The sequence below is a fragment of the Dermacentor andersoni genome, chromosome 6 (genome assembly GCF_023375885.2).
Source record: "Dermacentor andersoni chromosome 6, qqDerAnde1_hic_scaffold, whole genome shotgun sequence".
Taxonomy (NCBI): Eukaryota; Metazoa; Arthropoda; class Arachnida; order Ixodida; family Ixodidae; genus Dermacentor; species Dermacentor andersoni.
This window is the reverse complement of record NC_092819.1, coordinates 132731574-132748415: the sequence shown is the minus strand read 5'-3', so window position 1 is coordinate 132748415 and position 16842 is coordinate 132731574. Positions and strand designations below refer to the sequence as shown.

General features: G+C 48.5%; 1 protein-coding gene across 1 annotated transcript in view; it reads right to left on the bottom strand.

The window, feature by feature from the left end:
- LOC126523550 (thiopurine S-methyltransferase-like) overlaps positions 1-8696 on the bottom strand; it is a 30931-nt gene extending 22235 nt beyond the window's left edge. Inside the window, exon 1 of the mRNA XM_050172146.3 lies at positions 8514-8696. Coding sequence (XP_050028103.2) covers positions 8514-8605 — 92 coding nt within the window. The 5' untranslated portion in view covers positions 8606-8696. The remainder of the gene's footprint in view (positions 1-8513) is intronic.
- Positions 8697-16842: the final 8146 nt, after the last annotated feature.

Sequence of the window (16842 nt, the reverse complement as noted above, 5' to 3'; positions counted from 1 at the left end):
AGCTTGGAGAGGACATTGGTTTGTTCCTGGTTAACTTTGAGCGAACGTGCGAGAAGGAGGGGTTCTCTCGGGAAACGTGGCCACAGCGCTTGCTCAATTTGTTACCCGGCGAGGCGGCCGACGTAGTCGCTCGCTTGAAGAGAGAGGAGGCAGAGGATTTCGACAAAGTGAAATCGAGTCTGCTAAAAAAGTACAGGCTGTCAGCGGAGGCGTTCCGTCGGAAGTTTCGGGAAAACGAGAAAGCCAGAAGTGAGTCATATACAGAGTTTGCCTACAGGCTAATGTCAAACATGCAGGAGTGGCTCAAAGAAGAGAAAGCGTTTGGTGACCACGAGAAAGTTCTGCAGTGTTTCGGGCTGGAACAGTTCTATAGTCGGTTACCTGAGAACGTGCGGTACTGGGTCTTGGATAGGCCAGATGTTAGTACGGTGGCTAAAGCAGCCGAGCTAGCCGAGGAGTTTGTGACGCGTCGGGCTCGCGGAGCTAAGGACGGTCAAAAGGGTGAATTTGGCTCCAAGTTTGAGAGGCCGAAGTTCACGCCCATGAGAGCAAAGGGGGACACACGTAGTGCGGATGCGAGTGAAAGCAGTCCGACCGAACCTAAGGAGACGGCGGCAGCCGAAGCCGAACGCAGAAAGCGGTTCGAGACGAGGCAAGCGCGCGTGTGTTATACGTGCCAGAAGCCGGGTCACTTTTTGGCGCAGTGTCCAGAAACAAAAACAAAAGTCGTGTTTTTGTCATTATGCAGCACTGACGAGAACATGAAGCTTCTCGAGCCTTACATGCGAGACCTCCTCGTGAACGGGAAAGAGTGCCGAGTGCTTCGCGATTCCGCAGCTACAAGGGATGTATTTCACCCCTCTTACGTAGAACCCGATATGTTCACGGGCGAGTGCGCATGGATCAAGCAAGCCGTAGAAGCTCATAGCGTGTGTCTGCCCGTAGCAAAAGTGCTGATTGAAGGACCTTTCGGTGCGCTTGAGACGGAGGCCGCAGTGTCATCTATGCTGCTCCCCCCAGTACCCGTACCTATTTTCGAACAGGTCCGATCACCTCCTGCGCGAGAAGGGGCTTTTGTTTGGTGAGGCTAGCGTTCAGGCCTTAACCAGATCGAAGGTTCGGGAGCTCGCTGCAAAGATGGTAGTCGCAGGGCCGACGTTGTCGAACAATGAGAAAGGGTCAGAGGCGCAGCAAGCTGATAATCAGAGCACGTCCGAACTGAATAAAATTGAGCCTGTAGCGTTGAAGGCACCAGATACCGGAGAGCAAATGCCCGATAAGGGAAAGTTAGAAGAGCTATCTGCAGATTTGCTCATCGCGCCTACGTCAGACGGACTTAATAGGTTGCTAAAAGTCAGCCGGTCGGCTTTGACAGCCGAGCAAAAAAAGGATGGCAGCCTACAAAACATACGCTGCAATGTCAAGGAAGGTATCGCCAAGAAAAATGCTCGTTTTGTGGAAAGAGGTGGGGTCCTGTACCGGAAGTATCTAGACCGCAGGGGAGTGGAGTTCGATCAGCTGATCGTGCCTCAGTGCTACCGTCAGGATCTGTTGCGCTTGTCGCATGGGGGTTCGTGGTCCGGACACCTAGGAGTTAAGAAAACTAAGGACCGTCTCTTGCAAGAGTACTATTGGCCAGGGTGTTTTCGGGACGCAGACCACTTTGTGAGGACATGTGACACCTGTCAGCGGGTGGGCAAACCAGGGGACAAATCGAGGGCGCCGTTGAAGTTGGTACCTATCATTACGGAGCCTTTTAGACGGCTCGTTATTGATACAGTGGGACCTCTGCCGGTAACAGCCACGGGGTACAGACACATTTTGACTGTGATCTGCCCAGCGACAAAGTTCCCTGAAGCAGTGCCGCTTAAAGAACTCAGCTCAGTTGAGATAGTCAATGCACTACTGTCCATATTTGCGCGAGTTGGTTTTCCTGCGGAAATCCAGTCAGATCAGGGCACGGTGATTGCGAGCGCTTTGACGACAGCCTTTCTCGAAAGGTGCGGGGTAAAGCTGTTACACAACTCAGTGTACCACCCACAGTCGAATTCCGTTGAGAAGCTCCACTCCGTCATGAAGCGAGTGTTGAGAGCATTGTGTTTTGAACAACAAACTGACTGGGAGCTGTGTCTGCCTGGGGTGATGTTTGCGTTAAGGACCGCGCCGCATGCGGCTACGGGGTTTTCGCCAGCTGAGCTGGTGTACGGTCGCTCGCTGCGTTCTCCGCTTCGCATGCTTCGAGAATCGTGGGAAGGCAGGGGCGACGACCCAGTCGTGATGGAGTACGTGCTTAGGCTCCTCGAACGCTTAAGAAGGGCACAGGAGTTGTCAGGTGAAGCAATGACAAAGGCACAGCAGAGGGCCAAGGTTTATTATGATCGGACAGCCAGGGCCCGTCGTTTTGAGGTGGGCGATGAGGTCATGATATTGCGCACGTCGCTAAAGAACAAACTCGACGTGCAGTGGGAGGGCCCAGCAGGGATTGTTCAAAAACTGTCGGACGTTAACTACGTGGTGAGTCTGCCAGGAAAGCGGAAAGCACAGCAAGTTTACCACTGTAATCTGCTCAAACCCTATAAACAACGGGAAGCAGTGGTGTGCATGGTGGTAAACGTTCCCGAAGAGCTTCCGGTCGAGCTTCCGGGACTAGGCTCAGTGACAAACAGGAAAGACACCGATCAAGTCATTAGTGACTTAATCAGTAAAGCATCGCTGTCGCCTGAGCAGAAAACCGAACTACACCAGCTCTTGCAAGAGTTTCAAGGTCTGTTCTCTGAGAGGCCTGGTAGGACTTCTGTCCTTACTCATGACATAGAACTTACCTCCCCAGAGCCAGTACGATCCAAGGCGTACCGGGTGTCACCCCGCCAGAGCGATATTATGGAGGCTGAGGTAAAGAAAATGCTACAGCTCGGTGTTATTGAGGCGGGTGAGAGTGATTATACCTCCTCTTTGATTTTAGTTGAGGTACCGGGCAAGGAACCTCGTCCTTGCGTCGACTACCGCAGGCTTAATTCTATCACTAAGGATCAAATTTATCCGATCCCTAACATCGAGGAGCGCATTGAGAAAGTTAGTAGCGCTCAGTTTATTTCCACCCTAGATCTTGTCAGGGGTTATTGGCAGGTTCCACTTACAGAAGAGGCTAGTGGGTATGCGGCGTTCATTTCACCAATGGGAACGTTCCGTCCTAAAGTTTTGACTTTTGGTTTGAAGAACGCGCCATACTTGTTTTCAAGCCTCATGGATAAAGTGTTGCGGGGACAGCAAGAATTCGCTTTACCGTATCTAGACGACATAGCGATATTCTCCGCATCCTGGCCTGAGCATATGGCCCACTTGCGGGCAGTGCTAACCCGCCTGCGCGATGCGGGCTTGGCAGTCAAGGCTCCCAAGTGCCAGTTAGCACAGGCCGAGGTTGTCTACCTCGGTCACGTGATTGGACGGGGTCGTCGCCACCCCTCTGAAATAAAGGTGGCCGCTGTGCGAGACTTCCCGCAACCGCGCACGAAGACCGATATTCGGTCGTTCTTAGGTGTCGCCGGCTACTATCAGAGGTACATCCCCAGGTACTCTGATATCGCGGCTCCCCTGACGGATGCTCTAAGAAAAACAGAGCCCCAAACAGTCATCTGGGACGAGACAAAGGAAACAGCTTTTAGCGCTCTAAAGAGCGCCCTAACAAGCCAGCCTGTGCTACGATCGCCAGACTACACAAAAGGGTTCGTTGTTCAGTGCGATGCTAGTGAGCGAGGCATGGGCGTTGTACTGTGCCAACGGGAAAATGGAGAAGTGGAACACCCCGTCCTGTATGCTAGTCGTAAGCTGACCAGTCGTGAGCAGGCGTACAGCGCCACCGAGAAAGAGTGTGCGTGTATTGTGTGGGCCGTTCAGAAATTGTCATGCTACCTAGCCGGCTCGAGGTTTATCATTGAGACGGATCACTGCCCTCTCCAATGGCTGCAGACCATCTCTCCCAAAAATGGCCGCCTCCTGCGCTGGAGCCTCGCTTTGCAACAATATTCCTTTGAGGTGCGTTACAAAAAGGGGAGTCTCAACGGTAACGCCGATGGCTTAAGTCGAAGCCCCTAACGTAGGAATCAGCCTCAAAATTGTTTGTTACTGATGTTTTTCTTCCTGAGGCAGGATTTTTAACATATTGCTTTTGTTTAGTGTTTCAAAGTGATGACGTGCTTTCTAGTGCAATTTTCCAATTTGTGGACGCGTTCTGAGTGCTGCTAGACTACTGTAAGGAACTAGGCAGTGGTATAAAAGGGGAAAGAGCCTGGCAGTACTTGGTGAGGGTTGTTTCGTGCTTGCTGACTGAGCGGTTGAGTTTCGGCGTAGTTCTAACGCTTGCCGGGAACGAGAACAAAAATGTCAACTCTCCCGAAGTCACTTTGCAGTGTCCTGTGTGAACCTGAACGAGAGAACGAGGCCTTCTCTGTGCGCTGCGCTCAAGAAACGCCGAAGGACGCCCGACTTCGGTTATGAGCATCATCGAGCGACATCCCTCCGGACAGCGGATGCAGTCCCCTGCCCATCGGGATCTCCTTCCCCCGGCGGGGCGGTCTGTTACGTTTCGCCTACGACGCGCGGTATAGCCGGCGCGGATGCAACGGACGCCGGGGCTTCGTTCAAAGCGGCGGACATTTTGGCCCGTTCAGCGCCGCCGATACGCCTCCCCGCCAAGCGCGTCCAGGCATGTTTCAATGCCACGTGTCTTCAAGTGTGCGTGTGTGTGTGTGTGCATGTTGGTGCCCACGCTTGTCAAAGCGCGGCAGCCGGGGAGAGGAGCTCCCCAAGTGTGAAGCGAGGAGGTCGGACCGGCGCCGGCCCGGCGGATGCGTCACTACACTCGTCTCAACGTGTCTCTCAGCCTGTCCGTGCCCCGCATCACGTGCGCCTCTGACGAGGCGTTCCTTCTTCCCCTCGACTCCGAGACTATAAAAGCAGCTCCCCCCCGGACGCCGAGAGAGGCTCCGAATTCTTTCGTCGAGAAGCGTGCTCTCCCGTCTCTCCACTTCGGTCGACCTGACCGCCCGCTCTTTTGCGATGCTAGAATAAACAAGTTGTTCTGTTAGCAGGCGACTCATGCTTTGCCAGGACCTTCGGATGCTTCCAGTTGTGCCCCAGGCCGCCAGGCCAACGCTACCCTTGGGGCTTGCGACCCAGTTGCAACAACTCGTGCCAGCGGTCCGATTGCAACAACGGGCGTCAGCGCTGAGATTACAACAACCCACGTTCGCGGGGAAGCGGTTGGCGACATAGAAACATAGAAATAGAGCGTATAAAACTTCTCTTAATTAAAGTGCCTGAAGTGCTCTAAAAATGTTTATCGCACGAAAAACGTACAAAACCACGATGATTGCGTATACATGCGAAAGCTAGAGTTGCAAACTACATGTCAAGTTAGTGAAAATTCGGAGTGTTTTCGCAAATTCGGCACATTATAAACTTTCTTTGTCCGTATCGGCCATAAACTAGCACTTAGACCTTTTTCGAAGCTGTGCGTTATAGAGTAAATTTGCTTGACAAGGCGTGTTAGTTGGCTCCTACTATCAAATGGGGTGGTCAGTCTCGTTATTTTCTTTTTATCTTTGCCGATATTATAGCTTTAAATTAAATTTTCATTGACCAAGCACAAGTAATCAGCTGCAGCGGAGGACCTGAACAACACACACGTCATGCTGAAACCTAAAACTTCCTGTATCACATCATTGAACTAGTCTAAATGCCCTGCAATGCATTTAGCATAAGGGAGTGGCGCGCGAACCGAAAAAGCTCACCGCGTATTCTGAGTAATTCTGTCAAGTGTTTTCTTTTTTCTCTAGGCGACCATGGATCTCGATGCTATTTTTTCGGATTGGCGCGTATTGAGCCAGATGGCCAAACGTAACCTCATAACCAACGCACGCACGGTAACATACTTGGGGAAGCAAAGGGAAACATTTTAGGCATTAAATTTAACGCAATTGCTTAACACGCATAATAAAGCTTTCCCACTTGCAGCGATTTTCTTATGTATTAGATATGTTTGCAACACACTCATTCACGTGCAGCTTCCTAACTTTCGATACCAACCTTATTATTGGGTTTAGCATATTTAGGGTAGTTCAGCCACTTTTCGGGGTTTGTCTGAGGATATATCTCTCTCGTTCCCTAGCCGTTTTACCGCAAACTCGGTCGCTGGATAGGTGGCACTGGGTATGTGGCACTGTTGAAAGACGTTTATGATCCCAACTAAGTTACGTGGGTATGTTCCACTTGGTCGCTGGCATTCGTCTGTGAGCCAGACGGAAACGTCAACCACAAGGTATGTTTCGCAAGGTATCCGCCTTTTTTCAATGAGTATCTTCGAGGGGAACTTGAGTAAATGAGCCTGTTACACTCCGTATGTGGCGCACTTCAATGACATGAGGTAACCCGCTTCACGTCAAAATGCGGTTTTTGGTTTGTGTCAATGCTTATGTGCCGCATTTCATTGAGCCACTCTCACTCCAACTTCAGTCACTGAGTATTTAAAATTTCGTACGTGTCCCGTTTCAATGAAGTTATTCAATGTTTAATTTGGGTCGTTGGCTATGTGCAACTTAATTCGAGTCACTGCTCAATTAACCTATTTCCAACAACTTGATTTACAGGGTTTCCACCACTGGTATGTGCCGGAAGGTATGTTCCTTTTTTTTAAAGAACGTCTTTTATGCCTACTTTGGTCTCTAACTATTTGCAACCGCATATCTGTTGCTATTCAACGAACATCTTTGACGCAAGTTTGGCCATCAGAGCATGCGTCACTGGGTATGTGCCGTTCTCCATTGACAACACAACAAAAATTTAAATTTATCCGAAGCTGAGCCGAGTCGAATCTGCGTCACACATATTAAGACTGTCTTGTTTGCATATATATTCATACCAACTCCGGGCGGAGACATCGCTTCGGTGGTGCCGGTTGGCTCAGCGCATACGGTAGTGAGCGCGAGAGATGAGCCGGCTGTGCACACGCCTCAAAGATGAGGCATTTCGTTGGTTGCAATATGGTGTATTCAATGCTTGATTGATTCAATGCTAACCGCACTTATGTCGGCCTTCGTTGTTAGATGGGCTCTGCCGGAATGTTTTCTTTTTCTCTTGGGAACGGTCCGAAAGATCCGACAATTGTAAATGGCTAGTAGACACGCCACTGTTTGTAACTACGCGCACACAATAATGTTATTCCATTATTGAGGTATCCGCGTTCCCACTTCAAGGCAAAGCACGGTATGTAGTACGTTGGTGAGACTGCTATTAAGACAACTGAGCTTATTTTCTCTCTCTCAACAATAAAAATGGGTTGGTTTTAATAAAGCTCCTGTACAATAGCAGCATTACTTAGGCATTCTATTTTGTATGGCACATCAATGCTACCTGAATCAAACACTGGTTCAATAGAACACATTACTAGGCCGCCTGGCGCATGATTAGTTCTCAGGATCGTGCCGCAGCCAAAGACCATGAACGACGGAGTCAACATAGAGTGCGCTTGTGTATGTTGATTGAGCCGTGCCGCGTATTTCGTTGCGCCACAATTCCAGCAACCAAAGATGGGTCACAAAGCGAGCAATTTGCTTCCGTATTTCTCACCATCAGCGCTTTGCTGGTGGCTTTCAAGAGCCGCCGTGGTTGCTTAATGGTTATGGTGTTGGGCTGCTAAGCACGGGGTTGCAGATTCGAATCCTGGCCACGGCGACCACATTACCATTTGGGCAGAAATTCGAAAACACCCTATTTAGGTGCAGGGTAAAGAGCCCTAGGTAGTCCGAACTTTCGGAGTCTCCCACTGCGGCATTCCTCATAATCAAAAAGTGTTTTTGGCATGTAAAACTCCTGAATTCACGTTTCCTTCTTTTTTTTTTTTTTGCTATCTCTCAAATTACAACAAAGTAAGGCATGATGATATTTGCATGCAATTCCGTGTTGTGCGCTGTGTGCATTTTCGACAATAAATTTCTATTACTCTATTGCACGTGAAAAGGGTCCGTCTTACTCGCATACACTATTTACGAATGCTTATAAGGCTACGGTAACCCACCTAAGTAGTAGCTTAATTAAACTTCAATAACTGTGCTGCAAAAATTTTATTGGCAAGGACAATGAGCACGCAGATGTACCTGCGCAGGACCACTTCCTTAATTTTAGGTCCCAAGTCGTTGAAGTCTACGTTAGAAAAGTAAGCAGTGACAAAAAGCTTGTATACATGTACACACAAAAACGTTTTCTCCTGTTCTCGCTGAGGGTTCTCACACCCGAGTTTGAAAGTAAACGAAGAAAATGTATTGTGAAGCAGAAGAAATAGAACTTGAATTATCACATTCTTACTCTTGTCTCCTTAGGCAACAAGAAGAATGAACAGACTTTGGGCTAGACACTGCTGAGACTAATATCCTGGTTCAATGTATACAACGCTTCAAAGTACGTGTCGCTGCTTTATGCTCTCAACTTGGCAGCTTAACGAGTTTGACATATTCACTCACTTGGTCACGCCTTCCTTCTGCCACATCGACTGTCCTTCCTTCCACATATAGTTCCAATATTCTAGGGTGTCTCGTGGTGGTGTGCAATCCATGGTGCTTGTTGAACGACTTCCCTAAAAGCTGGAGCAGCAGGCACCTTTATACTACGCAGCAGTGGCCTCAATAGAAGTCGATAGCCCTGCCGCGCGCTGGCGCCAGAAGCTGCACAGGAAGAGAAAGCATGAGTTAACAAACAAAAACATGATAAGAGCGTTCGCACCTGTGCTCCCGCACTTTGTAAACCTTCATAAATGTAGTAAAACAGACCGCAAAAGGTAGCAATTGCTTCGGCTCCGAACTCATTTGCTTATATTATATCTTATATTTGCCTGCTTGGCCGATCCTCAAATAAGTGTGCTTACAAACTGCCGATGGCTGGGCAACAAGCCAGCGGTTATTGGGTGGCTTGTTGGGGCAGGGTTGAGGTCTCATAAACTGTTTTATTTGAAAATGGAATTTTAAAGAAGTTTATGATATATTTATAAATAAATATAAATTTTTCATTCTGTCATAGGAGAAAAAAAGTGCACATTTATTAACGAAGCTGAGACCCTACGATGTACGCAAATTCTTTTCTTCAAAGCATAGTTAATTCACGTTACCAAGGTAAAAAAGTGCACATAGCCAGATAGAGTTTGACTGTCAGATATCCGACGTCTAAGTAGGCTGCATTCATTCAAATGATACCTATAAGTCTAGGGAACATTTGTATTTAGCTATTCTGCCAATGACTTTTGCAATTTCTTTCTCGGGTACTATATATGAGTGGTTTTAATGTATTGGGTTAAAAAAATCATGTATCATGGTTATTTATGCTTCTTTTCTGTATTATGGCGACATCCCACTGGGGGGAGTGCAACAACTTTCGAGTATTTATGAAGTGGCACAGCTATATACCTGTCTCTATAATGCAGAATGCCACTGACAAGCATCTAACTCTACGACACGTGGACAACCTGAATTTGGGATTACATTTAAATATGATATTTTGTAATACCCCTTCCTAACTTCCGCGTTTGTGAAAATAAAGGTTTATGTGGTGAGTTAGGATGTTCCTATGTTATGGGCTTCATAGCTTTCAGACTTCAAGAGTCGTCTTGAAGGTCCCACCGGCAGATTAATAAACTCTGAGGCGAAAACTTCTACTACAACTGACGTCTCAATCTAAGTGACGCCATGGGAAGATTTGAACAAGTTTTTATGTGGTTACCATTCTTGGACATCTTCACGCAACTTTTCTCTCCCACCATCAGGGTATCTAACCGTTTTACCCTTGGATCAAAAAAAAGGAAGCTACTCGGCGGTATGGTCCCGACGACACACGTGTTCCTCACTTTAGTGAGCTGCGCCACAAATACGCTGCATATGTGCCGCCCTTCAAACCCCGTTTTTCAATGACTTGGGTCACCGGCTTTGTTCCACTTAGTAGGCGGCTGGCGAGCACGCCAGCCTGTGCGCCATGCATCTCAAGGGTCACGTACGGAGTTCTGGGCAGCGACCGCTGTAGATGGCACAGCTTGTGCAGATGGATGGGCGAGAAAGGGCCTGGCTACGCATTTACATTCTAACACCTGTCCAGCCGGTCGACCGCAGCGCACCCACGCGACACCAACGGGAACTGCTCGCATAGATACTTTCCGCCTTATTGGTGCTTGGGTTCGCGAGACCTAGCTCCGTTGAGCCTCCTAGTCCCCATCCCCAGCGAAGGAGGAGGAGGAAAAACATCAATTTAAAAAAACGGGAAGAAGGTGTCGTTCAGCTTGTGTGGGGAGGCGCCTTCAGTCTAGGGATCCTGCGGCTTTTGCTGTCTTCCGGGATCGCCGCACCAGTTGCTGCTGGTCACGAGGGTCCGAGCTAGTCAGCACTAGTGTTCCCGTATATGCTCCCGTAGGAAGCAGAGTTGCGCATAACTTTTCCAGCGCCGCTCGCACCACTATTAGCGGAGCGCTATCAGGCGGTGCAAAATGACGTCAAATGTTCAACTGCAACGCAGGGACGCCAATTTTACGAGCGCGACGCCGACTCGTTTCTGTCGGTGCCATCGAAATTGCATTCAGTGGACCGTCGAGCGTGCGTTGGCTCCGGACTGTAGGTAGGGTATTTCGCGATATGAAATTAATGACTTTGGTGAAGTGGTACAAAAGACATCATTTCGACACGTATTCCAGTATGACGGGGTGCAGCGCACCAAAGTGGAAAGACCGCACGGAAGGTTGCAAGGCTTTTTACGGGGTGCCGTGCGGACGGACGAGACCGGTCGGCTCCGAAAGAAACCAGGATGTGCGAGGAGCGCTCGGCTTGTTTACAAAGATGAGTTCGGTTTGTTTCCACTAAAGCAGCATTTATCTCGATTAGCATTCCTGTACACGCTGAAATGCATACGGCTGGCATGAGAGGTATTTCACTTGTGGAATTTTTTGTGTATATGTGCAGCGCAACACAGACGCGGGGCAAAGAATGCATGACACGTCTGTGTCGCGCTGCGCAGACACGCCAAGAACGTTAACTTGACAACTCGCCCAGTTAGCTGTCTTGCTTCTACGATTGTTCTTACTATGCGGCTCTAGAACAGTGTGTTCAAAACAGAGTAAATACCAGCATATACAATTGCCCACGGCACCCTGATATTTCTCTACTCTGTTTCTTTTTAATTTTTGTCGGCGTTCTGATTTTTCGTGTGAGGTCAATTGATGTACTGGTGTTCAATTGTTTGTAGTAAGCGATAACACCATGCGCTTCGGCTGATGAGACAGCTGTAATAGCTTCAGCATTTACGGCCCGATATATGTTGCTTGTTCGATCAGCCTTTGTCGACGTGAGGAATGTAAAATTATTTCTGTACGTTTAATAAGCGTTGTGCTATAGTAAATTAACCTGAGTAGTATGAAGAGGTAAAAAAATGTGTTGTCATATTACAGCCTGCAATGTGTGAACAATTAGTTTGCAGGTTTGCCATCTTATGTGATTAGTGCAATAAAAAATACCCTGTTACTCTTAATAACTTCTGGCCTTTCCAGTGGCTTTGAATTCTGCCCCCCAAGGCTCCAAGAACAAGCACTCATGCCCTGCTTCCACCAGCAGTTGCTCATCCATTCCCTTGTACCACATAAATTTAATCTAGAAGCTCGTGCATATTGAATCTTTTTCCACTTGCAGATTTGCTGCTACGAAGCAGCTGTTAAGTTTGCGGTATATATCGTAAGAATCATCTTCGCATAAAATGTACGCATGTGAACATTTCAAATGCGTTTAAATCTACGTGTCTGTACCGCATATATCGAACATGTGCAGCTGCCGTGAACGACAGTTAGCGATGAATGACTGTCACGGTTAACGTGATATGCTCATAATTGCTCATATAATTGCTCACATAAAATATGCTAATATAATTGTCCACCACACGTGTGTGAAGTATTCTTTAAACAGCCTTTAAAACAAACCTTGCCTTCCGGCCTCAGCGAGCAAACTTCATATGCATGCTGAAAAACATTGCAGCGCTTTTTGTTGCAAGGTAGCGCGCGTTTGTAAGCGAACTTTTGAGCTGTTCGAGCCACGGGCGCAGTCAGGATTTTATTTAGAAGAATCTAGGGGGGTCCTACGCCTTATTTATACGTTCGTACGTGTGTTTGTATATTATTTGTACGTGTGTTTGTATATAGGATCAATAAATGGAGCAAACGTTCGATCCCATGCGGGGGGGGGGGGGGGGGGGGGAGGCAGGCGCAGAGACAGGGAGAGCAATGGTGTCAACTTGAAGAGGAGTCATCAGGCAAATCGTACACAGAGCTCATGTCGAACTCATCAGCAAAACCGAGGCACTCGCCATGATGTAAGCTTGATGGACACGAAAACGCATTAGAAACGTAAAGTGCGCTGGAGCCCTGGCGAAAGGGAAGGAGGGCAAAAGGAAGCAAGAAGGGATGACGGCGTGCAGCAAGTTGAGATGGCGTGAAAAGAACTGCGAAATCGTAGATAGCAGCACATGAAATGGGTACCAGGGCGGAAGAGAAAGGAGGGATATCAGTGTCGGTGGCGACGAACACCTGAGCAGAAGGTGGAGGCAAATATTCAGAAAGACTGCCGCAAAATGTAGTCAGCGCAAGTTCTGCACGGGCACAATCAATAACAGGGTGATGAGATGAGAGGAAGCCCCATCCTAGAATGATGGCAAGGGAGCAGCAGGGAAGAACAACAAACTCAACGTGGTGTAAACTGTCTTGTATGGCGACACGGACGGTACATGTACCTAAGGGCTCAATTGGCTCTGCGCTTTCTGTGCGTAGCGAAATGACCGAGAACGGCGTCGCGACTTTTCAGAGCGTACGGCGAAGCTGGTCGGCAATCACGGACGCTGCGGCACCCGTGTTGTCATGCGCGTGAACGGCGAAACCTTAGGCAAAAACTTCAATTACGTTCGTAGGGAATAAACGAGGGCTTGAGCAGTTCGAAGAGATCGCAGTTCTTGCTTCCGGAACTGCGCCTTTTAGTTTTCCTCCACAGCTGGAGGGCGGCGGACGATGGGGGAGAGGGAACGTCGACGGAGAGATGGAGGCCGACGAGTGTTGAAGCTTCGGGGAACAGGAGATGAAGGAGCGAATTGCGGAACTGGTGGCGAATAGCGGGACTGGGAGTCAGAATTCCCTTGAAATCTCGCAGTATCGGGAGGATACCAACCCCGCCGGCGGCAGAACCGTGCCACGTGGCCAGCAAAGCCACACACGACGCAGATCGGCCGGTTGTCTTGGGTACGCCACGGATTATCAACAGGGGGCCTAGGTAGCGGTGCACAGTTCTTAGCTGGGCGTAGGGGCTGTGGAGGCGCGCAGAAGCTGCTTCTAGGCAAGTAGTTCGCAGCACGACAAGGCGAGGCGTAGAAGCCGCTTATGGGGGTGTAGTGCGCAACTTCAGGCGCTGGTCTTGGCCTGGCGACGACAGCAGCGTACGTGAGCAGAACCGGCTCTCGACAAGTATTGCGAGAAGTAGAAGTATTGCGTGGCTGACTTGTTTATGTATGAAACGTCGGGGTTCCGGGGACAAAGAGGACTCAGACGACTGGGTGGCAGGTAGTAGTGACAGTTGGCGCGCAACTTCTTCGCGAACGAATTTCTTGATTTGGTCGAGGAGCGATGAGTGGGCGGGATCAACACTGGAACTGTTGGTTAAAGCCGAAATCGTGTCGCCAGGCGCGGCAGCTCAGCGACACGATTTTGCGTTGTTTGCGGAGCTCATCGTAGCTCTGGCACAGTGTAGTGACCCCGTCAACTGTTTGAAGGGACACTAAAGGGAAATATTAGGTTGAGCTAGAGTGAAAGATTAGGCTTTTGTAATGACAAGTTCACCATTCTTAGCGAGAACAGATTATTTATAAGCGAGAAAACGAAGAAATTTAGAAATTGGAGGGACGCCACCTGTCGTGCGTTGTGGTACCTCTCATAAAGTGACGTCAGAGCCTCTATTTTAATTATTGAACTACTGCTACATGTTACACTTGAAAAGTAAATTAGATAAATTTTGGCAACAAATGAAACATGCGATAGGCCATAGTTATTTTATTGCTGCATATTACGGCCGTCGCGCTCACTCCACAGTAGTGCCGACAAGATCTGGTTTCGCTCGGCCGCGCTGACCGCGCTCGCACTTTCGCTTGGTGAATGGCAAAGTTTCCATTTCGCGGCGTGCTGTGCTGTCCATGCTGTGTCACGAAAGTTCTTGACAGCTGTAGTTCCCAGTTCCCAGCAGCGAAATGCCGGGTCGATGTGATGTCGCGGGGTGCCCAAACGGTCCGCGTCGTCTGAACAAGGATACCGAAAGCTCCGACACCAACGTGCACTACCATGCGATCCCGCGGGGCGCACCTCTACGTTCTCGCTGGCTCAGTGCATTTCCCATGCTACAGCGGGTAGGAAAGGTGCCGATCAGACTGCATGTGTGTTCGATGCATTTCCGCCCTGAGGATTACGAACACAATTCACTTTTGAGGCTGTCAATGGACGTGCCTTTTCAGATGCGACTTCGTCGCAACGCTGTTCCGTCGATATTGCCTTCATCCCATGAAGAACAAATACCGTTGCTGAAGGACGAAAATTTCATGGTAAGTAGAGCCTCTTTTTGACGCGCATATTATTTTCCTTTCATTACTAAAACTGAGCAAGTGTGCGCAGCCCTTTACGGTACTGATAGCCAGCTGCCTTTATTGACAGGCTAACGTTGATGTCTTGATCACGGAAAATGACGCCACTGGAACCTCCATTGAAAGCAACGCGGATTGCGAGCACAATTCTCTACCAAGACAGTCAATCGAAGTGCCTTTCCAAGCGCGACTGGGTTGCAACGTTGTTCCGTCGATATCGCCTTTCCCCCTTGAAGAGCAAGCACCGTTGCTGCAGGACGTAAGTTTTGTGAGTCGTGCCTTTTCTTGACGCTGCATACTATTTAACTTTAATTACTAAAAATCAGCAAGTGTGCGCCGCCCTTCACGTTACTCATAGCCAGCTGCTTTTATTTACAGGCTAACGTCGCCGACCCGATGAATGAAAATAACACTGCTGGCACTTTCACCGAAAGTAACGCGGAGGTAAGTGTGCGGGGTTTGTCACGGTGGTTGCAGTTGTACGCAGATGAAACGCAACACGCAGCTTAGTACACTTTCGGCACATTTCAGACGCTTCCCTCTGGTGCGAAAGACGCGCAGACGCAGACAGATGTTATGCAGATCCCCGCGAAAACAAGCAGTTTCCGCAGCGTCGGGAATGCAAAAGGAGTGCAGGCTAAACCACTGGGCACGAGCGTTGGTGAGTACACCCGAGCTGTTACCTAGCTTTTAAAGAAAACTGCTAAATTTATATGTGATGGAGTCTGGGAGAACAAGTAGCAAATTTTCTCTTTTGTTTGGTAGCACCACCAAAGATATTGGACAGGCTAGTAGAGCCTTGTCTACTTCAGCATGTTTGCTGGTGCTTTGTGATATGCAAATTTAGTCAGAATTGCTGTCATTTTCCCAACTTTTCAGGAACTACGCAACACAGTGTCATTTTCTCTAAAGCTGTTGTCCTGGTTCTCTTTTATTCAGACCTTCGCATGGCGTTTCTTTGCTCTCCAGCTGTTCAGGTGAATACAACTGTGAAGGAAATGAAATGCAAGGCACTTCAGGTGAATGTTCAGAACATACCTACACCAAAGACATCAACTCCAATCAAGAGACGACGTACCACTTGTGTCAGGAAACCAGTCAAACACCGGAGACGTACACCAGCAAAGGACATCAGCTACATTCCCTCGCCTGACGTGTCCCCAGTACTGCAATACCCTGACATGCATGACACAACGTACGAGCCGGAAGAATTGACTTGCACCCCAGAGGTGACATTTGATGAGTAAGTAAACATTGCATACTACTGTGCATGTTGGTGTATAAATGTTCAGATACAAAGGTGCAGTATGTATTAGTGCACTTTATGTGTTTATAGTAAAGTGATGTTTACTTGTTTATTGAAAAACAGTGTGATAGGTTATAAATGATCCAAGTATGCATGTGATGGGTGGTAACAAAAGCAAGACCTACAGATGTCTATGTCATTCCCTGGCCTGCAGTAACTAATTGCAGTGACAGATGTGAAAAAAGCTTCCGTGATTTGAGTCAAACAGTCACAAAGTCACAATTACAAAGAAGGTGTAGCAGATTGGGGTACTAGCTGTCTTCCATTTGTGCACACAGATTGCAGATAATTTCAATCTTGTGTTTACGATTATTTGATGCACAGGCGCAGCATTTAATTCACTTCAAATGAAGGCAATAAAGGGTAATTATTGCTGCTAAAAGAGAAAAGTGCTAACTTTCAGCGCAAACTTTTGACTGAGTAAGGGAGTGAATTTGTACGAGAGTGCCGGTATAAAAGCTGAGTAAGGGGCATATTTTCTTTTTCAGGTGCGATATGGACGAAGGGTGTACGCAACACAAGGACTACTTTCTTGTCTCTCGTGACAACCTGCTGACACTCCTGAACACGTGCCGCACTTGCTTGTCTACGTCCTGCACAGTGAGCCTCTCCTGTTCTCGGACACGCATCACTGCTAAGACTGAATGCCCAAGGGGACATGAGCACATGTGGGCGAGCCAGCCACTAGTAGGAATGAAGCCCAAAGGCAATGTCGACTTGTCGGCTGCAATATTCTTCTCCGGTTCAAGTGTTGCTGGAACACTCAGAATGATGAGGTTGATGGGTGTTCAAGTCATCAGTGATTAAACATTCTTCAGTTACCAGAAGGCATATCTTTTTCCAGCTGTCACTGC